This window comes from Sarcophilus harrisii, chromosome 4, assembly GCF_902635505.1.
Source record: "Sarcophilus harrisii chromosome 4, mSarHar1.11, whole genome shotgun sequence".
Classification (NCBI taxonomy): Eukaryota; Metazoa; Chordata; class Mammalia; order Dasyuromorphia; family Dasyuridae; genus Sarcophilus; species Sarcophilus harrisii.
The window spans coordinates 134,248,114-134,275,176 of record NC_045429.1 but is presented as its reverse complement, the minus strand read 5'-3'; the positions used below and the strand labels follow the sequence as shown (position 1 = coordinate 134,275,176).

The 27,063-nt window shown below is 34.2% G+C and overlaps 1 protein-coding gene across 4 annotated transcripts in view; it reads left to right on the top strand.

Moving 5' to 3' along the window:
* ARID1B (AT-rich interaction domain 1B) overlaps positions 1-27,063 on the top strand; it is a 526,614-nt gene that overhangs the window by 398,458 nt on the left and 101,093 nt on the right. For all 4 annotated transcript variants that reach the window (XM_031937578.1, XM_031937582.1, XM_031937579.1 and 1 more), the window contains 2 exons: positions 1,898-2,141; positions 24,993-25,082. In XM_031937578.1, coding sequence (XP_031793438.1) covers positions 1,898-2,141; positions 24,993-25,082 — 334 coding nt within the window. The remainder of the gene's footprint in view (positions 1-1,897; positions 2,142-24,992; positions 25,083-27,063) is intronic.

Sequence of the window (27,063 nt, the reverse complement as noted above, 5' to 3'; positions counted from 1 at the left end):
CACTTTCAGTGAAAAATTAAGTTAGACAGACTATTCAAGCTTTGCCATATTAATAAAGCAAACTTAGAATTTTCAAGCTCTGCTATATTACTGAAATAAAAACAAATTTTACTTCCCTAAAGGAACACACTAGGGGATCTCTCAAAAACCACAAATAGTCAAGATTTTAACTCTTAGCCAAGTGCTTAATAATTTGAATGAAAACTTTCTCGTATACATACCTCATGTATCGTCACAAGACTGGTTTATTTCTCCAGAGCTGTATATTATAAGAAATTAATACTATCAAGTCTATAAATAAAATATAAGTAAAAACTCATTATAAAGATCTCCTGGGACATCATAGTTATTTTGTTGTAATGGATCTTTTTCTAGCAATGAATGAATTGCTAATAGTTACTTTACTAGTCTTTATGTCCTAGGGACAGAACTGAACTGATGCTTAGCAGCTAATTAGTAAGTAAAAAAAAGTGTATTGACCTCTTAAGAAAGGGAAAATAGATGGTATCTAACTTTTACACATTCTAGCTTTCTCCTCTAGATTTACTTTGTTTGTTAGACTGAGTATTTAAATGGTTTGATTTAGTTGCCTCTCTAGTTTGAAATTGAGAGAAGTGAGTAGAATTGCTACTTGTTGACAGAAATAAAACTTTTGATTGTTCTGCTTTCTTTTTCCCACCTAAAGTGTAAACAGTTGTTTTGTTCAGATTATGTTGTGACACCAAACTAGTGAAAATACTTGTGTTGGTTAGAAAATGTATTACATAAATTTCAAGCCAGATAAACTTTTTGTTATACTGAACCTTTCTTTCTAATGGTATTTATTTATTACAATATCATTTTGACTTTACTGTTGCAATTTATCTGTTGATTCTTCTTAATACAATGATAGAGTACATAATGCTGATCCAAGAATATAATGTAACCAAAATAATGCTATGAATTTGATTTGCAATTATTTTTGGCCTCTATAAGAATAAAGCAAGAGTTTCTAAATACGGGGATTCATTTCACATATATTCATAATGAAATATAATTCCTTAAACAATTTTATAATTACTTCAAATGTCCAGAAGTTCTCTTCTTTCTATTCAATCAACCAGTAAGCATTTATCCAATGACTTGTATGTTGCTAGGTTCTTGGGATTCTGGGAATCACCAACATCTGGGGAGATGAAAAAAGGTCTTGTATGTTAGGTAACACTCACTAAACTTGGAAGGAAATTAGGTATCTCTACAAGTAGAGGGGCAAAAGGAATTATATCACAGACCAGGGGAACATTCTGTGCAAAGGCACAAAATCAGGAGGTTGAATGTCACATTCAAAGAACATTAAATAGTCACTTTGGGTGGAACACTGAGTACATAAAAAAGAATGACATGGAATAAGTTTGGAAAGATATGGAGTTATTTTTACATATTTGTATTTATACATATATTTGCCTGATCTCTTTTCTTAATTTGAAGATCAGAGGATATAGTATGAAAACAACCATGTTCCCAGTCCACAGTTTTTAAACTCAACAATATCTTTTGTTACTTCAATATTAATAACTTCTTCCACCCAATCAGTAGGGATGGGTGAATATACCACATTGCCATCCAATGCTACCTGTGAAAAAATTGAACTGATTTATTATACTAAGTACTCAAAGAATACTCAGAGATGGTTCCTGGAAAAAAGGGTAGCTGACTTTGAAAAAAATGGTCATTTTTTATTGATGTAGCTTATGAGACCTGATAATATCTTTAGTTGACAAAGTAGCAATAATTTGAATGATTGCTTTTATAAAAATCTGTTATAACTAAATTCTGTAGGTGAACTTGGATTGGGCAATGAACTAGCAGTGTTTTAACTACATTAATACATATTTTCTCTCTTTTCTTCTCTATTCAGGACTTATCTGGCTCCATTGATGACTTGCCCACAGGAACAGAAGCAACTTTGAGTTCAGCAGTGAGTGCATCAGGCTCCACTAGCAGTCAAGGGGATCAGAGCAATCCTGCACAGTCACCCTTCTCTCCTCATGCTTCCCCCCATCTTTCCAGTATCCCAGGGGGCCCATCACCTTCCCCTGTGGGCTCTCCTGTTGGGAGTAACCAGTCAAGATCGGGCCCAATTTCTCCTGCAAGTATTCCAGGTATTACTGATTTATTTTGATTTTACTTGGATAGCAAAGCTGGATCTGGGCTTAATGACTTAGAACAGTTAGATCCACATCAATGAAGTATTTTGCAATATTCTATTGGGAGATCAAAATGTCCCAGGGATCTGACAAGGAAGTTATCAGTGATAAGTGCCCAATTCAAAAGTATAGCTAATAGTCATTACAACAAAATAAATATGATGTCCCAGGAGATCTTTTTAATGAGTTTTTACTTATATTTTATTTATAGATTTGATAGTATTAATTTCTTACAATGATAGCTCTGAAGAAAGAGCTAATAGTCTCTTTTCTCCTCCCTCATACCTACCCCAGGAATTGAGTTAAATGACTTTGATTTTTAATGTTCCTCAGTTTACATGTTTGTTTGCTTTGCCAAAGCTAAATAGTCTTCCTTTCTGCCTACATGAATCTTTACAATGTTTCTGCTTAATCAGAACATTGTATCAGCATATTCCACTAAACTCTTTTGTCAAGTAGAATGTTAACCAGTGGGTTTGTTTTTATGACTCTATCTCAGTATAAAATGTATTCTTTTCAAAAACCTTATAACTTCATGTTTGTAGTAGGATGTTAATTCATTCATCACAGTATATTTGAGAGCTTTTTTCCAGTGTGTAGTTCTACCCATCTCATACTTGTTAGCATCTCATGCAACTTCTCAGAAATGCAGTTATTTTGTTAGTCACTTTATATATCTAATGACACGATTTCTTTTATTAAGTATATGGAACAATTTTTTTTTGAATCAGACAATCAAGGAGCTTTTAGTAAGTACTTACTCTCTGCCAAGCACTGAGGATACAAAGAAAATTAAAAACAGGGTCCCTTCTTTTAAGAAGCTCATATTCTAATGGTTGAAACAACATGAAAATAACTGTGTGTGTTTGTGTGTGTGTGTGTGTGTCTATGTGTATGTGTGTGTTTTATCAGATACATAAAGTATAAATGGAAGCTTAGTTGTGGTATATAGTTCATTATTTCAGCTATAGATTAGACATCATTTTCCTTTTATATATTACTTTGGCTAAAATTATATAAGTAGGTATAATGGAATATGCTTGCCTCCTCTTCTGAACTTGCCACTGGTTCCTTTGTGAGTTTACTGGTGGATGCTGATTCCCATATCATAAGTCTTATTGTTTTTAAGAGTGACATTTCCATACTGCTTTTCCTACATGATAGTATGTATTTCTTAGTGCTGGATACTCACTGATAATGATATGTGTACAAGGATGTTACCTAGGATAAACTTTCTTTGTCTTTGAAGCCTATGCTCAAATTTCACTTATGGTTTTACTCTACTGTTCCTATCAAGATGAGACTAAGTTTCTAAGGATATTTATTTTTTATGATTGTATGTTTCATAAAGAAGAAGTCTTGAAACACTCAGGAAACTAGATACTTGCTATGTCTAAGTTTGGAAGTACTGCTCTGAAATAGTTTACTTTGTAGAAAATCTTCTAATTTGGCCAATTCCATTTCAAAAATAGTGACTGCATTTCAGTCACCTGTGACTTCCTCAGTGTGAGGACTGCACCACTACCAAAAAAGGCTGTAGCCTTGTCTGCCATAACTTTGATGGTGGTCTTTGTACATTTCTGTGCCCCAAAATTCCTTTCCCCTGGGCTATAATCTTCTCACAGACAAAGCTCTCCAAAAATTATACTAGTTTTCCTAGGGTTATATGAGGCATCTTATGGCTGCTTTTGAGAGATTTCACTTCTTTGAATTTTGTTCTTTTGAAATGCAGGACTGTTGTCAATTCTTTATTTTTCCCCAACACATGTCCTTCCAAGTTTGACATCTGTCTTGTGGCAAACATAAGTTCTGATTTGAAATTTTGTGAATGTTAGGAAGTCAGGTAGGAAATACCTATTCTAACTTGAAAATAAGACACCAAGATAGTACAGCAGTTAAATTTCACATAGGAGTTATGTGGAAAAGGATACAACAAAGAAGGTACCGATGTCAGATTAGAAGAGAAAGCTTTATAAAGACTGGGGAAAAAATAGACCTTTGTTGATGATTGGATTTTTGAGAGGAGTATTAATTCTACTTTCTAAGCACTAAAAATCACTTGAAGCTGTATAGTAATCACCAATCTAAAATAGAGCTACAGAAGGAATCTCCATTCCAGCTATTTTAACAATGTTAATTATATTTTGATTAGTATTGATAATATGGAAAAGCAATGAGGTATTAATTATGGAGACGAGTATCAGTTTTGGAGTCAGTAGGGCTCAGCTTCTTCCCTGACTCTGATAAACTGGTAAACTAGCTGAACTTGGACCATCCCCTTATGTTTTCAATGCCCTCTCAATACCACCTTTCCAGAGGCCTTGCCAGACTCTGTCAATGCAAGGAGATTCCACCTACCCGTGGAACTCTCTACACTGATAAAATCTCTGGTCCAAATGCCATCACCCAAAAGTGAAGATATTCTTAGTATCTTCACATTCCCCTTATCTCAGAATGGCCTCATTCCTATTCAGGTTCTATTTCTATATAGTTTCCGATGTTTTTTCTCTCTATCCTTCTCCCTTCTGGTTCCTCAACAAATCTAAATATTAGAATATATGAAAATGAGATCTACCCTCTGAAATTCTTAAATCAGTCAGATTAGATTCACTTAGAGACCCCATGTAAGATGCAGCTTCATAAACAAGAATTTAGTTCGTTTCTTCACTTTTATTTTTCTCCACTTTCTTTCTTTCTCTTTATCCCCTATCCTTAACACGTATATCCCCCCCCCCTTTGATTTGGTTTTTTTCTGACCTCACTTCTGTCCCATTACCTCCTGCTATATCTTGCTACTGCCTCTCCATGTGACGCAGATTGGCTCTTTCAATCATTGTCTCTCCAGCAAGTCATTGTAAAATGAGCAGCTGTTATGTAGCTGATAGCCATGATGAGGAAAAGCCAAAATATTGGAGGGGATTCTTGCTGGGAAGACGGTTTGAATAAAGGTGTTGCTTTCCCAGTGTTTGTTGGAAAAGAACCATCATTTTCTCCATCTCTGCTCTGGGTAAATAAAATTGACAACTAATGAGAAACATCACAAAGGTAGATAAACAAACCACCTACAATAAAACCTCCCAAATGGCTGATTCTGTTCAGTGCCTGTTTAAACTGTTTCTCCACCCACTGCAAATTTGCCCTCCTATATTGCCTTCTGACAAACATTTCCAGTTTCATGGGAATTGCTACCATGATGCACTTGCATAGCATTGGCACTGGCATATCCCTAACTCAGTGGGGCATTTCCTTCCTGCATTCCTTTTGAAAAGCAGGATGGAGATTTTCTATGGTAAGTAGCCACATGGATCAGCTGCCTTTGTTTGCACATTACTGGGTTCCAGCATTGTAGCCATCTATAGTTGGGGAAGGTACAGAAATCTGCTTCTGACTGTTTAATTTATACATGTATTTAAGAACAGAAATACATGTGCTTTTCAGTACCATGTGGTAGTATAAATTCTTGCATTCACTTGTTCTCCTCCCTTCCTCCCTTATACACAATCTTTTAATCCCCCTACTTCGTATTGCTAAAGTTTCATATGGGGAATGGAAGCCATAGCTCCCTTCCCCCACGCCCCTCCCCCACTGAATTTCTTGTAGTTGTAGTTAATTAAAGCCGCCCCAACGCCTTAATGTAGCCATTCCTGCCATTTATGGGTGCCAAACACTAATTTCTTTGTAAAAAATTAATTTCTTTTCTTCCTTAACTTTTTGCTTCATGTTGCAGCCCAGATCTCTTTGATTGCTTTTTTGTTCTGGAGCAGGAGCCAAGGCTGCCTCTTATCTGGTGTGGGTCTTACTCTTTGCCTCATTCTACCTATCACACTCGTAGAAGCTGACACAGCACATCAAAATGCACTGCTATTGCCAGAAGATTTAGTGGATGTTAATTTCACTTGTCTTGCCTCCTGTGCCAACCGTTCCAGTTTACTAACAAAGCAAAAATGTAAATAAGCCCAACAATTTTTTTTATTTTTATTTTATTGGCCAAAGGCTTTTGTCAGCTTTTTTCTCCTGTGCCATGTAAGCAGCAACAGTGTTTAAATATTAAGAAGGGTGAGTTTACTGTGGGAGATCGCTTATGGGCTGGGCAAATATTAACCCATCAATATCCAATAGAATTTTTTTTGGAGGGTCTGACACCATTTTTCTTTATAAAATCTGAGGGAATTTTAAACTACTCTTGATAATTCATCAATCAAGTGTGTTAGAGACAGAAAGTAATGACTTCATGAACTTTCCATTAATTATTTCCCCAAAAAATATTTCACTCCCTTGTCTTTTTTCTCCCTTATCTTTTAGCATTAGCACCAAAGCAAATTTCAGATGAAAATAAGTATTTTTTTCCTGAAGCTAGAAGTTCAGTGACCATTGATTGTAAAAATAAACGAAAAAAAGAGTAGATATCCTGTGTCACTATTACCAGATGTTTAGTTTATATTGTACCTATTCTGCCCATATAAGCATTAGATAAAATGAGCATGGAGACTAATCAAAAACAACATGTTTCCTGACATCATAGAAAGTGTATCATTTTATTAATGTCATATGACATATCTGCATTTTTATACATAGTATCTTTTTTAAAAGCTTTTCATTTTTAAAATATATGCATAGTTTTCAACATTCACCTCTGCAAGCCCTGTGTTCCAAATTCTTTTTTCCCTCCCTTTCTCCATACATGGTAAATAACCTAGTATATGTTCAATATGTATAACTCTTCTATACCTATTTCCACAATATCATGCTGCACAAGAAAAATCAGATCAAAAAGTAAAAAAAAAAAAAAAATAGAAAAATGTGCAAGCAAACAACAACAAAAATGTGAAACTACTATACTACTATACTGTGATCCACACTCAGTTCCCACAATCCTCTCTCTGGGTGCAGGTGGCTGTCTTCATCACAAGGTTATTGGAACTGCCTAGAATCATTTTGCTGTTGAAAAGAGCCAAGTCCATGAGAATTCATCGTTATATAATCTTGTTGCTGTGTACCATGTTCTCTTGGTTCTACTCACTTTACTTAGCACCAGTTTATGTAAATCTTTCCAGGCTTTTCTGAAATCATCTTACTGATCGTTTCTTATAGAACAATAATATTCCAAAGCATTCATACACCATAACTTATTCAGCTATTCTCTAACTGATGGGTATCCACTCAGTTTCCAGTTTGCACATAATATCTTTCTAGTTATATGTAAAACATTGTTTTCCAGCATAGAAGATAGGGGAAAAAATGAGTTTTTAAAAGTTTGATATGTTTTCTTCTTTGATTCTTTCTTTTCCTTTTTTGGGGGGAGATCATTGCATTCTCTGTTTCCTTCTATCCTCTTCTGTGCAGCTATCAGAGTAAATTAAAGAATTTTGGGAGAGCAGAAAATAAGAACTGATGATGTGGTCATGTGAAATGTAAGGCCCTGGGGAAAAGGGAATATTATTATAAACTCTTAGTTGGACGAAGGCAAATGTCTTCTCCCCTCCCCCACCAGCCTGAGATCTATGTGCATAATACATAGGATGAAAGATGAAGTTCCACCCTTGTATTCTCTGCAGTTTTCAAACCATTTTAGCTTCCTTCAGCTTTTTTGAAACTAAAATATTACAGATATCAAAGGTTTTTATCTCCATTATAATGAGTATGGCAAAGATGTTTACTTTATACTAGTTAATTTACACTAAGTTTATCTCTCAAGAACTTTGCTGACAGATCAGTTCCTACAGGATGAGAGAAAGAGCCCTAATGACAGCTAGCTATGATGTTCTTCATCAACTTGAGAAAAATCTTATATGCTACAAACATGAATGGAGGAGAGTGTTTACAAAAGTAAGAGTTCTCTCTTTCTTTCTTTCTTTCTTTTTTTTTTAAACAAGTGAGAGTAGATAACAATCTACACTGACATGGCTACAGATACATACAGGAAAGTAATTTGGTTATAAAGCTAATTCTCTTGGTTAATTTGACATTCAGACAAGCAGGCATTGGAAGGATGCTTAATGGAAAAGAGAAAAATGAAGAGCAGTTAAGAGGCAGTCATAGGCCAAAGTGAACAGGAAGGTTTTAGGTGATAGGAAATGATAGTTCCTAGTCTAATTTGTCACAGTTAGTGCTCATAAGATGAAGAATGATTGTTACAAATCTGATTTTTTTATGAAGACATTTCAAGACCTAGATCTTTTTTAGATGTTTAGGTATCCATTCTTTCTAAATGGATAGGTATCCAGTACCTGGCTAAAAACTTTGTGTGAAAAAAATATAGAAATTTTACTTGATTCATAGCTAAATATAATAGTAATAGCTGACATTTACAGGCTTTAACATTAGTAAAGTGCTTTTACAATATTATCTCACTTGAACCTCATAAGATCCTTGGAAGATAGGTGCTATTATTTTCCCCATTAATACAGATAAGGAAACAGAGTTTGTGACTTGCCCAGGATCATACAATTAATATGTGTCTGGAGCAGAATTTGAATTTAGTTCTTTCTGAATATGTGGCTACTGCACTTCCTAGATCCCCCCCATGAATCCATCGCATGAGTAACTTCCTTCCCCATGCCTTACTGCTCTTTAAAAAATAGCTCCTTAGACTATGTGCCTTAATGGACATTTTTGCCCACTAACTTGACAATCATATTCTACTCTTGCCAAACTTCTTATGTATTATTGTGTATATGTCTGCGAGCCAAATTTTAATAGAGACTGATAAACTTCCAGCAGAAGGCAACTCAAATTTGAGGGAGAGCCAAACTTTATCATGAAAGTGGCTGAAAGATTAGAAGAATACACAATGGCTATCTATAAGTCTTTGAAGGGTTTTCCAAGGAAGTCAGGGATAGACTTATTTTAGTAAGGGAAGTCAGAGCTAGAAACAAGAAATCGAAGTAAGGATGAAGTTACCTTAATTTCCAGTCAATAAAAAGAAAATTTTTTTAAAGGTGAAGTGAGTTACATTGAGTTTTCAAGATCACTGGAAATTTTCCAATAGAGACTAAACATTTGTCAAAGATTTTATAAAACAAATTTCTCCACAGGAGAAGAAATTGGACAAAATTACTTTAAAGACCCTTTTTAATTCAAATAAACTAACATCTATGCATTGCTTACCACATGCACAGGAATATGTTAATTCTTGGAGCAATAAATGTAGTTTCGTGTTGGTTGTTTAGCAGAGGGATATGATAGAAATTGCCCCAAAATTGTATAAAAGAAGAGTGTTTTATGAGGTCAAAGAGAAGAAAGATTGTTATTAAGACCATCAACAAAGCTTTCACAATAATATAACTCATGTTTATCTAGCATGAGAGAGAATTTTGAGATCCACCAATCATCTTGAGTTTCCCTGAAAGGTAGATAGTCCAAGTGTTATCTTCTTTTTTCAGAGAATTTAAGTGACTTGTCCATGATCACACATCTAATAGGTTTTAAAGATGGCAGATGAGACTTGAATGCAAGGCTTTTTATTCAAGTCTAGTACTCATTTCACAAACAAGACCCCCCTGCAGATGAATGCATTTAAGTTTAACTTTAACAGCATGGATAGAATTTCAGCAGGTTGGAATGAGAAGAGAATACTATTAACAGCATGAAGAGAGAGGAAGTAAAGCATAAGGCTTTCATCCCATTTGGCTCCAGCATGGAGGCAAAGGGAAAAGAAGCATGAGAAGGCTGGAAAGATTGGGTGGGGTTGGATTCTTGAGAGTCTTAAATGCCACTCAGAAGTTTGAACGTTCCTTACTAGGAAATAAAGAGCCAGCTATTGAAGAGCTGTAAGTAGAGAAGTAGCATTTAACCTGTCAATGGCATGAAGGATTCTTTGTGGTTGGGAGAGAACAGAGGCAGAGGAACATTGCTGAGATGATGACAGTAGTCCATGCAAAGAGTAATGAGACTCTGAATTAAGAGTGGTAGCCGTGGTTAAACTGACAAGATCTAGCAGCTGCTTAAAGGTGGGAACTGAGAGCAAAGGTAGAGTTTTTTTTTTTTTTTTAATTTTATTTAATAGCCTTTTATTTACAGGATATATACATGGGTAACTTTACAGCATTAAAAATTGCCAAACCTCTTGTTCCAATTTTTCACCTCTTACCCCCCCACCCCCTCCCCTAAATGGCAGGATGACCAGTAGATGTTAAATATATTAAAATATAAATTAGATACACAATAAGTATACCTGACCAAAACGTTATTTTGCTGTAGAAAAAGAATCAGACTCTGAAATATTGTACAATTAGCTTGTGAAGGAAATCAAAAATGCAGGTGTGCATAAATATAGGGATTGGGAATTCAATGTAATGGTTTTTAGTCATCTCCCAGAGTTCTTTTTCTGGGCATAGCTAGTTCAGTTCATTACTGCTCCATTAGAAATGATTTGGTTGATCTCGTTGCTGAGGATGGCCTGATCCATCAGGATCATCATATAGTATTGTTGTTGAAGTATATAATGATCTCCTGGTCCTGCTCATTTCACTCAGCATCAGTTCATGTAAGTCTCTCCAGGTCTTTCTGAAATTATCCTGTTGGTCATTTCTTACAGAACAGTAATATTCCATAATTTTCATATACCACAATTTATTCAACCATTCTCCAACTGATGGACATCCATTCAGTTTCCAGTTGTTAGCCACTACAAAAAGGGCTGCCCAAAGGTAGAGTTAAAGATAACAAATAGCAAGGGTTTTAACAGGGGAGAGATCATGAACAACAAAGTCATTGGTAGAAATGATGAAATCAGAAGAAAAAATAGGTTTTTAAGAAAAAAAAGATTAGCTCATTTTTTAAAAATGTTGAGTCTTAATTTTAGGATTTTAATTCATTTCTATCTAATGAAATTCTAGCATGTGAATTTTAGTGAAAACTAGATAATTTCAGAAATTGATTTTGAAGGCAAATGGGTCTTGGATATATTCATTTTCACTGTAACTTTGGTGTAATCTTAAATGTTTTAAATGTTATAGCGTTAGATCATAGGACTTATTTCACTTAAAAACAAGCATTATTACTTTACCTGGAAAACTTTAGGGAATCTATCAAAATTTTTTTCATGGCTTCGCCTTAGAACAGCTTGTTCTAAGGATGATGCATGCTGGTTATTGGCAAACTGAGCAGAAAATATAAAAAAGTAACACACACGCACACCCCACCACCCCACCACCAAATGTGGCTGCTCTATCCATGTTTTTCTTCCATCGTGTTACACAAAACTGATTTAGCAATTTTGCAAAACAAGGATACTGATAAGACTATATTTCCCTTCCTGACAAGGAAAATATTTACTTGTATGCTGCACATAAGAGTAATTTTATATCCTTTCCAACTGAGGCTTTCCAACAATATGCTTTTTTCTTGAGAAGAAGAAAAGAAATGAAAGTTCTAAATAGATTTGGTGGATTAATAATGAGGTTCAGAGCCTTTTACCTTTCTTAATGGTTCAAATTCAGAATTGGGACATTTTTCGTTGTTGCTTATCTTCTTCTTACTATTCAGCCATTTTCCAGTCATGTTTGACTCTTCATGACCCTATTTGGGGTTTTCTTGGCAAAGATGCTAGAGTAGTTTGCCATTTCCTTTTCCAGCTCATTTTACAAATTAGGAAAGTGAAGCAAATGGGATTGTGACTTGTCCAGGACCAGACAGCGCATAGGTACTTAAGGATATATTTGAACTCAGATCTCCCTGACTTGATCTACCCTTTATCTACTGCATCACTTACCTGTTCTAGCTGATTACCCTCAGTGATAGTCTCATCTGGGCTTCCAAAAAACAGTCACTTATATTGCTGATAATGCTATTAAATTGTAGTTTGGGTACTGATACTCTTAGGCATATTCATTTTTATTATTTTATTCCTTCATCTGGGTTAAATCTTAAGATTTCTTTTGTATTTAACAATTTTTTCAGTATTATCTACATAGTTACAAATATTGCCATATATACATATTTTTTAAACACACACACACACACACACACACACATGATAGTCTTTGAGCATTTTTTTCTCTCAAAGCAAACACTAAGCACTTATATACAAAGTCTCCTGTCAGGTGTTAGAAACTGATACAAAGACAAAATCTAGCCAGTTCTTCCACTGTAGAAAGATCAGGAAACATTATTGATCCAAATTTAGTTAAAATTTAGAATATACTAGATAAGATTTATATAGTGCTTTATTTCATTTGATTCTCACAACATCCCTGGAGGCACGTATTATACACACAAATATACACATATTCATATGATATAATTATATAATAATATCCCCATGGACATCTTGTTATCTACATCTTACAGATTTTTTTTTTTTTAAATTGAGGCTAAAAGAGTTAATTGCCCAAGATTACACAACTAATAAGTGTCTAATACAAAATTTTGCTCTGGTGTTCTAAGCTCTAAATCCCATATTCTAACTACAGTATTGCATAACTATCTCCAAAAAAAGGAATAAAATTGAAATGTCTATAAAAGTAGATGAACCTTTGAAGGGCATGCTGAGAAATTTTCATTTCTCCTAGAGATAATGAGAAAACCACTGAAGATTTTTGAGCATGCAATTGGCATGGTTAGGTCTCTTAAAGGATTACATCAAATTCAAATAGAAACATATTTTTAGAGCTGCATATTGACTTAGAAAACTATAAATCAACATTAATACTGTGGGATTATATTTTTTAAAATATTTTTTCAATAGTATTTTCATTCTTGCAGAGATGGGGGAGGCAGGAATTTGACACTTTTGCTTTAAAGTATTTTAATCATAATAATCCTGTGAGGTAAGTAGGGCAGATATTATTAACTCCATTTTACAGATTAGGAAATTGAGGCTGAATGAAATTGTGACTTGTCCTGGGTCAGAGGGATAATTATGTTAATAAGTCCTAAAGCTGGAACTAGCACTTATTTTTCTTAATTCTCTGTTTTATTTTCACTATGACCCATTTCCTCCTATTCTCTATCCACCCAATAGAAATGAGCATTTAGATTTTATACAATTTCATGTGGTTTTACTTATATTGTATGATTAATTTCTTCCTTTTTTCTATCTTTTGTAGATTAAGCATAATGCCCAGTGTCACAAACATATTGTTTTTTGTTTTTCTCCCTTTTTTTAAAGCTTGGTAATATTACCAGTGACTAATGGTTTTTTTTTGCTATATATCTGGCAATCCTCTTATCAGTTACTTTTGATGCTATTATCAGGTACTACAGAAAAAGCTTTTTAAACACCCACTTTAGTATTTGCCTTTTTTTTTTTTTTTTTTTTTTTTTTTAAATTGGACAGACTGTCACCACTCTGAGCTTATGGTAAGATTGAACTGGCAGTATGTCTTGAGTCAATGCAACATGCTTTGCAGTTTAGTTGCTGTTGGCATTGAACTCAATTGTTGTGTCTTTTCACTGAGAAGTCAGAATGCAAATGAAAGTATATTGCAAAACCTTTAAAAAGTTCATTTTAGTCTAGAGGAAATCCACTCATTGACAATATTGTTAGCGATGGAGACGAAACAAAATATAACACCTGGCAACTTGTTATGGTCTGAATATTTCCATAGGTTGTATTTAAGTCTTTGTGCAGATGACTAAATTTTCTAAACATAATGCTTAGTATTTAGAGGAGAAAACCAAGCCTTTTGCAAAGGGAGTTATGTTTATGTCCTCAAATAACTGTGAAGTGAAATTATGATGATGCATTGATTGATTACAGCCGTTAAGTCTCTTAGTCATCAGTTTCATCCCTTCCTCTCAATTCCCACACTTGCACCTTTGATTTCTCTTCCACAACAGGGTGATGTGGGTTGTCATTGACTAATGAAGAACAGAATTGGTTTCGGCATGAGACAAACGGAATGCCGACACCAATCCCAAAATGCATTAATCTTTAATAATCCACATCTGCATGTTTATAAATGATATAACCAGGGTTTGTTAATGTTGATATTCCCCCTTCCAAACAGAAAGTGACATAGGAGTTTGTACTTGCAAACTACATTAAAGGCACACAGCTCAATGCTCAGAGTGTGACCTTGCTGAGGATACCAAAATTAATGAATCTTTTAAGTTGATTAAAAAATGTAATGTGTTGCAAGGACTCCCAAAGCAATGATTGGGATTTACTGTTATTGGATAAGCTAGGTGATTTTCTAAAGAAGGCCAACTCGCCCAATTATTCCCTTAAACTTGTTTCCTTTCTTGTTTTCTTAATTCATAATTCCCTTGGCTGGCTTTGGTCTCTGCTCTCGCTGTTTGTGTTGGCCAATTTAGAAGGCACTTTATATTACACATATGCATGAGGATGTTTATTCATAATCATATATGACCATATTAACTTCCAAACTAAAGTTTTCAATCTTTTTAGGTAACTTAAATTTAGGAATTTAAAGGAAATGTTTCTGTGACAGAAAAGTTTGAATAGAATGTTGCCTTAGTTGGTTGACTGTGGTGTCGCAAATAAATCTTGACTTTCTGCTCCACCTCCCATTTTTCTGCTAAGCATGTCCTAAAATGTGCTACTTCCCTTGAAGAAAAACAACAATAAATTTTCATAATTGATGATATGTAGCTATGTTTTTAATCTCCTTCAAAGAATAGATTTTTCCCTTCATTGGTGCATGTTTGAAGCCCTCCACATACTCTAGTCCTTTGTCTCTTTTATTTGTTTCCTTCCATGTGTCCTCCCTATACTCAGTAATCTAAAGTTCTGCTGGTTCTTTTCCACTTAAACTGTCTGTCCAGTCTCTTTCTATATGACCACCACCTTCTTTTCCAAATGAAAGATATCCCTGACTTTGTTTTTCCTTTTTCTTTGTTTTCCATAAGCATACATTACTGTTTGAAATATTTTGTACCCATTTTCGCCCTTTATGTACTTCTCATTTTCCTTTTGGGAGCTTACAGTTTTGACTTCTTTGAAATTGTTCCAGCATCATCATTAGGCGAATCCAGAGAGAGTACTTTAAATGAAATTCACAAAATCTAAAAATTACATAGAATTGAAACATCAAATTTGTCTCTCATTTCTAAATTTGGGATTGTTTTTAAGTGAATAAAAACAAAACTCAGTGTACAAATCTGTTACTAAGCCAAATAGATCATTTAGATAAAGTATTACTCCTGGAATTCTCACCATGTATAGTTTTTTACCTTTGAAAATGGAATTAGAGTGGTATCATGAGCTTATCAGAAAGAAAAAAATTAATAAGGAAAAACTTACTGAATTGATAACGTGAGAAATTTTTCCTTTTTACCCTGTTTTCATAATCTTTTAAAAAGGAGAATGACTACAGTTCCACATTTTTGAACTATACCTCTCCTACAGCAATTTGATTGGGGGTGGTAACATCCCATGAATCATGATGTATATAAATCTCTTGAGTTGGATCACAATTCAAGGTAGGAGCAGATCCAGCCATCCTTCTCCCCCTTTTTGAATAATCTAAAGCTTCTGAATCAAAGTCATTTCTCCATCTGTGTAGTTCTGCATAGCCCTTGTATGGTGAATCCCCACACAAAGTGTTTAAAATCCTTCTGCTATGAGTTATACTATAACAGGAAAATAGCAGAACACCCCAGAGTTATGCCTGTGTATTAAAACTTTGATGATAAAACATATTGGGATCCTGTTCTATTGACAGGCTTATTGTTTGAAAAGTCTCTTGATTGACACCAAGAAATTTGAAGTAAATGATTAAAAAAAGAAAAAGTTTTATTTATTTTTTTAAAGAGGATACACATTTCACTTTGTAAACTTTCTCATGACTTTATTTTTTGCCTTATGTTGTCTTGCAGTGGTATAAACATTGTCCAAGTAGTCATGTAGATTGGTTATTATAAATTGAATTTATTTGATGGTTTAAAAAATTAATAGAGGCTAAGTTGGGAAATAAATAACTCCAAAGAAAATATGATTATCTCAATCACTTTGTACATTTTAAGTTGAACTAGCCCAGTGGATAGAATGCTAGACAGGAGTCAGGAAGATATGAGTTCACTTATTATTTCAGACATTTATTAGCTGTGTGAGATCCCGGACAAATCATTTAACCTTGTTCTATCTCTCATCTATAAAATGGGGATAATAACAGTATGACTTACAGGGCTATTGTGAGAATCAAATGAGATAGTATATATAAAATGTTTCACAATCCTTAAAAGCACCCCCCCCTCAAAAAAAAAGGTGACCATTAACATTAGAACAATTACTACTACCACCACTATCTGTACTACTGCTACCATCACTACTACTACAACGACCACTACTATTGCTGTTGCTGCTGCTACTACTACTACTATCCTACCATTAACACCATCACCATCATCACTACTACTATAGCTACTACAATTGTTGCTGCTGCTGCTGCTACTGCTACTGCTACTGCTACTACTAGTAGTACAGCAATCTCTTTTATCCATTCTTTCCTGAGTACTTTGCACAAAATTTTTTTGCTCTTTTAGCTCTTTTAGAATATTGACCATCTTAAAATTCAGAAGAAGTCTTTCAACATGCTTGGGAGGATATCTTCTATAGGTTACCAACCAAGAATCTATAGGAAACTGTAAAGATTTATTCAAAACATTAGCCAGGTAATGTTCATATTAGCAAAACAGCTGAAGTCAGCATGAGCTGATGAACATTGACTTTGACTTTTTTGGTACATGTTGGACATTAGCCAACCAGAATTTCAGAATTTAGGAGAGATAGATACAGGCATTTAACATACATACATACATATATATATATATATGTTTGTCTATCTATATAAACATACTTATACATATAGTATTTATATGTGTATATATATTCAGTTCATATATAGTTATATTATTTAGACTAAAAAAAAGTCTATAGAATTCCTAGTCAAATTCCCTTGTTTTATGGTGAGGAGATTGAGGCCCACAAAAATTTAGTAGTTTTTGCCAGTCACAAAGCTAATAAATACCTAGCAAAGTCAAAATTTAAACCCACTTCTTCCAGTTCCCTGTCCTTTCTCTATAACATGCTCCTTCATGTCCTGTGCATTTGTAAGTAACTTAAAAACATAGCAGTTTCATTATCATTGCAAGTTGTCATTCAAAACTTTGTTACCAGAGAATGGAAACAGAAAAAGAGATGTCAGGATGCATTTTAGGACATAGATTGATTGCCCTTTTGATGTACTTCATCTCGATGCCACATCTCTTGGGATGATCAATGAATAATGCCAGGGTTACATTTAACTTTGGTCTAGCCAACAGTACTTTTTTCATTCATAGGACTGTGTGGTTCTTCCCTTAGTATGTAAGCAATATAGTACGTTGTAAAGATTTTAAGTGACCTTTGAAAGACCATCTCCTCTTCTTTCACCTCTTCCTCACGCACCACTAGCACAGACCAAGTGATCAAAGTTTTCCCAACACCAAAGCCTCCAGTCATTAAAAAGAGATTTGTTTATAGAATATTTATTTTCAAAAAGAATTCCTATATAGGTATTGGAGTTAGCAAAAAAAAATTTATTGACATGCTATATTGTGAGTTCCTTTATAAAGCAGTTTAAAATAAAAAGGTATTTGTCTACTTTTTTTAAAGTTTGCAGATAGAGAAGAAATTGAATATATTCACATAAGTTGGAATACTGTATAATTTTCAATGTTTTCCAGTTTTCTAACAATGGCTTACAGTTTACTTCTGATTATCATTTAATAATATTTTTAAACTTGAGAGTTTTAGTCACTAAATAGGACTGTACACAGTCTTTGGTTTCTTGGAAAAGTGGAACAATCTTTGTAAGTCTAAATTAGAATTGTTGAGAGGAAATCTCCAGACTTAAATGTCTAAAGGGTATGTAATTTAAAGGTTGTGTGCTTATACAGCATATTTCATCTTATGATCTGAACTATTAATTTTTTCAAATATGCATCTTTAAATAAAAAAATCAGCTATAGGCTAGGTGTAAACTTCTTTAACATATTTGTGTATGAAATAATATCCCAAACTCTATTCCTGAAGGTTTGGGGTTTTTTGTTTTTGTTTTTGTTTTGTTTTTTTGGTTTGTCTTGTTTTTTTAAACAATAATTTCTAGTAATATTGTCATTGATTGTCTTCATGGAATTATAATGTGTTACAACACAGAAATGTATGACAGAAGATAGAGACAAGTGAAACTTTTATTAAAGAAGGGGGGAAAGGCAGTGACTTGGCTTTGAAAAGGCCTCTCTCTATCAGGCAGTATAGAACAGCGATCAAATGGGAAAAAAGGGAGCAGGCAGGCGCCTCATCTAATCTTTCTCCTGGGGGCCCAGGTGGACAAATTGGCAACCCTGTTCACAGCTTTTTTTTCCTTTCCCCTTTGTACCATAAGAACTGCTAATCGGATCCATGCTGCTGCAACTGTGGTTAGTTATTAACAGAATAAAAGCAGATTTCTTCAAAAGAACGGGTGGGGGAAACGACTATACAAAATTGCAAGGTTGTTAGAATCTTAAATGCACAGCAGTCGATTTTCCCCCCTATTCTGAATTATAGGATGAATACAAGTCTTTCATCTGTCACTGTACCCATTTCTTCACAAGGCAGCCAAATATTAAGCTTATCCAAAAAAAAAAAAACAAAAAACAAAACAAAAAAAAAACTTAGAGCAGAAATATTGGGGAGAATCAATTAGGTTTTGTTTTAATTAATTTGTCCTGGTGAGAAAAATATAAACTGTCCCATCTCTTCAGTTTCCATTACTTCTCTCTTTTACCTAAAGTTAAAGTAGGGATTAGAAAAGACTTAACTGATAGTCGTTCATTATTGAATATCTAGTGTCCTTGAACGTAGTATTGTTTTCATGGCTTTTCTTCCAGTTATCAGAAGTGAATAAGAAGTGTTTCCCCAGAATCTCCCAAGAATTCATTCCTGTCCACCTACTACCAACAAAAAAGAAAGGACAATTTAGCTTCATGAAAAATATCACTGTGATTTTTTTAAAAATCCCTAATAATTCTTTTACACTGCTAATTTTAGCTTTCATTTTACTCTTTAGAAGTTAGGTATTCAAAAGAATGGTGTACCAACAGGTGATATCAAGTTCTGTGATTATTATATCATGTAGAACCATATACTGCTTAGGTGTAATATGTAAGTGCAAAATAAAAGACCCTTTTTGAGGGTCCTAGTTTTGACTTACATCAAAAACTTTTATACTCTGAAGGGTAGGCTTTTTAATGGTGGTTTTTAGGAAGCTTAAGTTCTATTTTCTGTTTTGTAATTTAATTTGTAGCAAACTTCATATGTCTCAATACTGTTATGAACTTCACAGTGATAATGCTAATATTTACTGGCCAAAATAGTGGACTCTGTATGAAAAAGTAAATCATATGTTTAAGATGTGGAGTAAGGAGACAAAGAACAAATTCTCATTCCCATTACAGAGCTGGACCTTTGTGAAGCCTGAGGCTTCTGAATTGTCATTATCTCTATTTGTTCTTTATTATCAGTATTGATGTGTAAATCATAAATAGTAATGTTTCTAGTCCATATTCTTGTGTTGGGCATATGCCAGCTGTCTTTATTTATTTATTTTTTGGCAACTGAATGGTGTAGAGCAGGGATCCTCAAACTTTTTAAATAGGGGGCCAGTTCACTGTCCCTCAGACTGTTGGAGGGCCAGACAATAGTAAAAACAAAAACTTTGTTTTGTGGGCCTTTAAATAAAGAAACTTCATAGCCCTGGGTGAGGGGGATAAATGTCCTCAGCTGCCGCATTCGGCTGTAGTTTGAGGACCCCTGTAGAGGATGAATTTCCAAGTCAAATCCAGGGGACTATGCTACTGGCTTTGCCCTCTTAAGACTGGGGGAGGGGGGAATCTCTGAATTCATGATGAGGTAAACATTAACCTTTGATCTGAGGGAGGATGCCAGCTTCCAAACTTAAGGAAATTTATGAATGTTAAAGCAACACCAATTTTACTGCCATTTGCTAAATAGGCTGATAAAATTTTTTCTATATTATGGTGTATCGATAGAGGCAATTTGCTGGTCTTAACACATTTTGAGAGTTTTTTCAAAGTCTTTTTTACAGTTACCTTTGAATCAAGTCCTTTAAGAACAAGGACCTTTGTCCTATTCATCTTTATATTACAACACCTCACACATACATAGGAATTAAATTGAACCAGATTTAGTCTTGGATTCTCCTATGTCCTTCCCCACAGCTTAGGTACATTAGATTGTCCTCCTCTCCTGCAAAGAACTCTGCCCTTTTCAATTCAAAACAAAGCTACTTTTCAGAATTCTGTATTGTAATTAGAAGTATTAAAATTGGAAACCTGTACTGTGCATGCCTGATCAAAAAAGAAGGCACCCAGGGACATCAGGACAGAAATCCTTGTGCTTATGTTCAAGAGGTAACAAGAATGTTCTTTTCTCTCTCCCAAGTGCTGATGTACCTCATGAGGCTAGAAGGAGGAGAATACAATTTTAATTCTACTTCATTAAGGGTTCAGAGTTTCTGGGCTTGATTGTTCTGTCACAGCCAAAAGTTGGTAATTGGGTATGTTAGTTCATCAAGAGCAGCAGTATTTCCCTTCAGGACTTAAACATAATTACCCTTATTCTTCAGCCAGAGTATTAAGTAATAGAATGAATCTGTCCTTCAGGCTTCAAAGATGACTACCAAACTAGGATTTAAATAAATAAAAAGGGTCAATAAAGCTGTCCATTACAAAACAAAACAAAACAAAACAATTTTCCTATTTTTTCTGAACTTAAAAAGGGAGAGGGGGAATAAAGTTATTATGATTATTCTTTAATACATTTTTAATGTTTTAGCAAACATATTAATGAGAACCTGGGTCAAGAAGTGGGGAAAATAAAGGGGGAAAAAGTAGTTTATATTAGGAAAATAGTTAAGTCCTAAAACTATGCAGATATAAGTACTTAATAAATAATATATCTTAGGGGAGGTTAAGAATAGTATTTTTTGTGTCAACGTTTGTGTGTCTTATTCTTATGTTTATGTTTATTTTTCTAATGATCTATTTATTTAATTTCTTTGCAAATGCAAATCACTATTGGAAATTTTCTTTACAAGCAGCATAACCTAGAATCATGAGACCAAGCTGCACTGGTTATAGATGATTTTAGCTAAAATTATTATATCTTACTATTTTAATCACATTTCTCAGAGTAATTATTCAAGTATTAGTTATCTACTATGCATTCATTCATCCATATACTTGAGATAACTGGATGATAAAAGAAATAGAAAGACACTAATTGTATTCACAAATAATCTAGATCTTGTTGAGTGTTTTTTAAATGCTGTTTTCTATTACCTAAAAACAAAACAACACCCAAAACAAAGCACCTTAGTTCTCTCCTTGTAAGTAATACAATAAATTATTTGTCTAATTAACTAGTTACCAGATGCTTTGGCAGTTATAAAGTTAAATGATAATTAGGCCATTATCTGTCCCCCTGCCAGTTTGGGTCCTGCTCTGTCATATTTTAAAAATCCAATTCTATATTTTCAAATGTTTAACCTGGATCATTTTTTTTGAAAACTCTCTGTGTAAAGTAGGAAATATGGACTTAAAACACTATCTTAACCAAACACTGAGATGTTTTAATGAAGAAAAGATTATGAGTCAGCAGAGGCCTTCTTGAATCTTCACTCTCATTGTCTTTGCACCAAATGTTATATAGAATGTAATATATTTTGAAAAATCATTGGGGAAAAAATTCTCATTACTAAATGTCCAGCTAATGAGGGACTTGGGGTGCTGTCTTCATGTTTCAGTTTTAACTCATAGCATTGTTTTCAGTCTTGTATTTTACACCGATGCACTCACATCTCCACAGATGTAGGTGAGTAAAATGTGGGGCTCCCTTGCAAAGCTAGCTTTTAATTTTATAGCTCCATCATATAGGTATTTTTATTTGTTTGGGGGTTTTTTTGTGTGCATATCAATATTCTCCCTTAGTGGAATCACCAAACTTTGTTTGAAAGATTTTACTTGGGACTAATAAGTATCATATAAAAACATTATTGGTTTTAGGTGTTCATTTCATGTAATTCCAAGAGGACCCAAGTTTTCATTTGTTTGGGCCTTAGAAAGAATTAATTTTAATTCCATAACTCCATCATTTACCTACAACATGCTTTTAAATTCATCTTCTGCTAGGGCTGTGCCTGCACATCTGCTGGTGAGGATAAGGTTCTCAACAGCCAGAGACAATACTATGTGTGTGTGGGATGGTGGGGTTTGCAAAATGTGGGTTTAAAATTCTGTGTTAATGCATGCATGTTTGCCATGAAAACGTCTTTTTTTTTTTTGCTTTTGAAGGATTCTCCAAGGAATTAAATAGTGTGTTAAAGCAATACCTGTCTTGGATGCTTTGCTGGACAGCTAGCAGTATCCCAGACTGTGATAGTAATTTACAAATTCGTGGATAGTTTTCCTAAAGCATTTTTTATTTTCATTTGAAATATTCTATCCAAGAGCAGTGCCTCAGGCATACGCAGTGAAAATAGTAGTGCCCTGTGTTAACATAGAATTACTGTTTGTTTATGGTCTTGAGTCACTGAATTCACTGAAGTCTGTCATACAGAAGTGTTCATTATAATCTAAGCACTTACTGTTTTGCTGCACCTGATTTCCTGAGTGACTTTTAAAAAAAAGGGAGAGAAAGAGAAGGCAGTTTTTGATGATAACATGCCTTAGAGTTTCTAAACAGACTATAAATCCCCATGACCTAAGGGTATTCCATAATAGTCTTGCTAGTTGACATATGGTAAGGTGAAGAGTCAAACTTGAGTTCATTCTTTTTATTTAAAAGAAAAACCCATCATATAAATTGAATTGTGTTTTTTAGATATTTTTATCCATATTTTTTTTATTTTCTATTCAATTAGTATTAAGTTCAGATGTACTTGCAAAGGGACTTCCATGGCTAAACATAGCTTGTGCTTTTTGCCCTACTGTTTCATCTATGTAAGTTTTGTTCTAATGCAAGAGCAACCCCTGTTGTCTTCATAGAGCAACAGTTCTCAGGGGCTACCAATTCAACTGTTCAGTTTTCACCTCATTTGGGAGAAAGAGTGACAGTTGAACCCCAGGAACACTCAGAAACCTCTTTCGTTCATTTTGCATACTTATTTGAAAGTAAGAAGAAAACCCAGAAAACAATTTGAGAATGATTTGTAGTGTAAAAATGCTCTTCACAACTCTTTATTTGTGTTAACCTTAAACTGAAAATAGTTCTTCAGCCTCTCTGGCTGTCACAAACTCAGTGCTATTTTAGAATTAGCTATGAAAGACAGTCCTGGGGGACATCTGGGATTTATTCTCCTTCCTTCTTAGCACTCTGGCACATTGGTTGCATGGCATGACAGAGTTGCCATCTTGTAGAAACCCAGGAGAGTTTCTTTTTAACTGTAAAACACCAAGATCTGTGTCAGGGGTTGGGACATGATCCTTTGCCCAGATGAATTGGTGATATTCCTCAGTACATTAACATCTTTCTTTATTAAATTGTGATAATTTAAAATTATGAAGGTAATTAATGAAGACTTGGCTCTTAGGTGGCCAGTAGTGATGGGTATCAGCTTGATCTCTCAGTCACTTTCCAGTCAGAGCATAAGATAGAATTGAGCTTCTCTTACTCTCCCCCTCACCCCCACTCCTTCTTATTTTATTTTATCTTACTAACTTGTTTTAATGAAGATTTAAAAAAAATAGGATAGTACCTTGTCTTTTTTCCCACCAGTGCTATATGCCTTTGCAATGTCTGATGTATTCTTAGTGTTCTATAATACTTATTGGCATTACAGTTAAGATATGGACCTCCTAAGTCAAAATATGGATTAGAGTAAACTTAATAAATACCTCCAAAGATTCCAAGATTTCTAAATATAAACCTCTGCTTGCTATGCAGCCCACTTTCTATAGTTATATTGCTATATTTTTCTTTGGTTCAGTTAAACATTAGGAATTGTTTCTTTAAATTCCTATTTTAAAAATCCAAAAGCTAACAAAATGTTTATCACAAAGTGACTTTTATTCCCCAAGTGTTTATGGAGTGCCACAAAAATGATTAAGATTTTTTGCTGGATGGTAAGAAGATACAAAGAAGCATATGTGGTTCTTATTCTTAAACAGTCTACAGTGTAGCTGAGGAGACAAAATTAATACATGTTAAACAGTTAACAAGCCATTGTGTTCCAAAATGAGTAGATGAAAACGCAGATCAAAGGGGAGGGTTGTGGAAAATTAAATCCCCTTCTTTTCTTTAACCATGAACTACTGGTGAAGCTTTTTTTACACATTTTCCTACAAGGTCATGTTATGCCCATTGATTGAAAGATTCCTTAAATCTGTTGATATTAATAATTTCTGTATTGACTGAATATTACCAATGAAAAATTCTTGGCAGCCATCCATGCCTGCCTGGTTGGAAGCCTATTTAAACTCAGCTAGATGGGTCCTATTGTATTGTTCAGCAGACTTGGATTTCCTTAAACCCTCTTGCAGAAATGTGTGTCAGGAGATTCACAGCTATAAATTGGATCATGTCAGTGAGGTTGGGAATTCACTCAATAAGAAATTGAACATTGCAGCCTGCCTGTTGCTAAATAATGTTTATGCATGCTCCCTCTTCAATTTAAAAGGAAAAAGAAAAATGCTGGAGAAGATCAAACCTGTTGAGCTGGGTTGGTGGGTGGGTTCTATATAAAACTAATAAATCTTAAATTACCAAGATTAAAAAATGAGGTATGTTGATTTTACACAATTGCAACATTAATGCAAAGGGTTCCCCCCCCCCCCCACTTTCCTTCCTATGTTTTACAGGCAGTCAGATGCCACCTCAGCCTCCTGGTACCCAATCAGAATCCAGTTCCCATCCAGCCTTGAGCCAGTCACCAATGCCACAGGAACGAGGTTGGTCTTCAATTTATACCATACACCCTTATTGTGTTTCGAGTATTTAAGCCTTATCAGAATTTTCTTAGCTATCTGATTCTTTGTTCGTTTTTCTTTTCTTCTTTTTTTTTTAATGGTAACCTTTCTCTCTCCTGTTCCAAGTTGGTTATATAATAGCAGTTTTGAGTTAAGTAGCTTAGATATGGGTATTAATGAAATAAAATGTTTTAAATTATACTCTGAATTTCTCACCATCCAGATGCATACCTTGTTCACAAAATCATAAACTAATTATTTTAGAGATAAGGAAGTGAAGTCAAAGAAATTTTAAGACATATTCAAGATCACATAGCTAATTAATAATAAAGCTATGACTAATACCCATATTTCCTGGTTCGATCAGTGATTTTTGCAATAGAATCCCTTTCTGAGAGCACTGGTCAACCGGTTTCTAGAAGGCTAACCTCCTTTTGCTGGCCATGTGCCCTATATATTTCTGCCCTAGTCAAGGCTTCTTTCCCCCTAAACTAATTTTTCTCCAAAATGCTAATTGATACTGTCATAAAGAAAGAAAGGTTGATTGCAGTGCAAACCAGGGTGGACCAAGGACAGGTCAGCATCACAGCAAAGTCTCTGTATATATTCAGAGAATAACTATAGTTATTCCTTCTACACTTGCTTCTCTGATATTTGGCTTGGTCCAAACCTGTTCCAATACTTTCCATGTATGGTAGGAATTGTTCATTTGGCACCCTACTTCTGCAAGATATCTGCATTTAAGTTATAGATTATAGATTATAACTTATAGTTTAAAACATTAAACTTGATTTTGTTTTTTTTTTAAGTGAGCAAATAGAATGACTTTATAAAAACAGCAGATACCTTAAATGTTTAAAAATTGTTCTGTATTTAATGAAGAATAAAGAAGTTCTTCAGTTTTCAGTAAAGAAAAAAAAAAACATTAAAATGAATTGGTCATCTAATCATTAATACATTGTTATAAGAATACTATTATCTTTTAATGATCAGGACATATATTTGCATTTTTTTTTCTGATTGTGTATGTGTGTCTGTGTGAGAGAAAGACAAAGAGTGCAAAATCTACAAATGTCCTGTCTTTATTTTTTATTGAGCACTGTCCAAATCATTTATTCTTGCCCGTGGCTTTGATCCCATGAAGGTAATACAAAATGTAATGAAGAACAATTAGAATAAAAGCAAAGAATTATAGCTCTTGCTAGCTGCCATCTCCCTCCTCATACAAGTGAAGTAATCCCCCAAACTAGGCAGTTAAGAATGTCTGGTTACTGTGATACTTACCCGAGGGTAAGAGAATCTCTTCTGAATTGTTATACTTCGGTACCTTAAACTTTGAGCTATCACTCCAAAGGAAGGAAAAGAGAGGAGGGAAGGGGAAAAATTCTAGAAAGCTTTCCAGGAAGGTTTTTTTTTTTTCTATTTTCTATTAAAGTTACAATCTCTCAGGACCTTAAATTTCTCATTTCTAAGATGCTAGAGAAAGTTATAAGTTTAAAGGTCCCTTTCAATTATAAATCTATTATAATACATAATGAAATTTCTATTGTGCTTTAAGGTTTGGACAGATTATTACACTTATTATCTTATTTAATCCTCATAATAACCTTGGGAAGTAAGTTCTATTATTACCCGATTTTACAGATGAGAAAACTGAGGCAAACAGGTTAGATAATCTACCCAGATTCAAAAAGTTAGTAAATATCAGAGGCAAAACAGAAGCCTCAGGTCTTGACCTGAAGTTCCTCACTCTAACAACTTCCCTGCTTAGCTGCCTCTAGGATCCTTTGATTCTCTTGACTGCGAAGATTAAAGTTTAAGTTTGTCTCTTAAGTTTTTATTTCTCCTGACCTCCAAATGTTGTATATGACATTTTATTGTGTTTGTGAATTGATAGTTGACAATGCATAATATATAAATTGTTTGTTATGTGTATAGCAAACAACAATCACCATTCACTTTT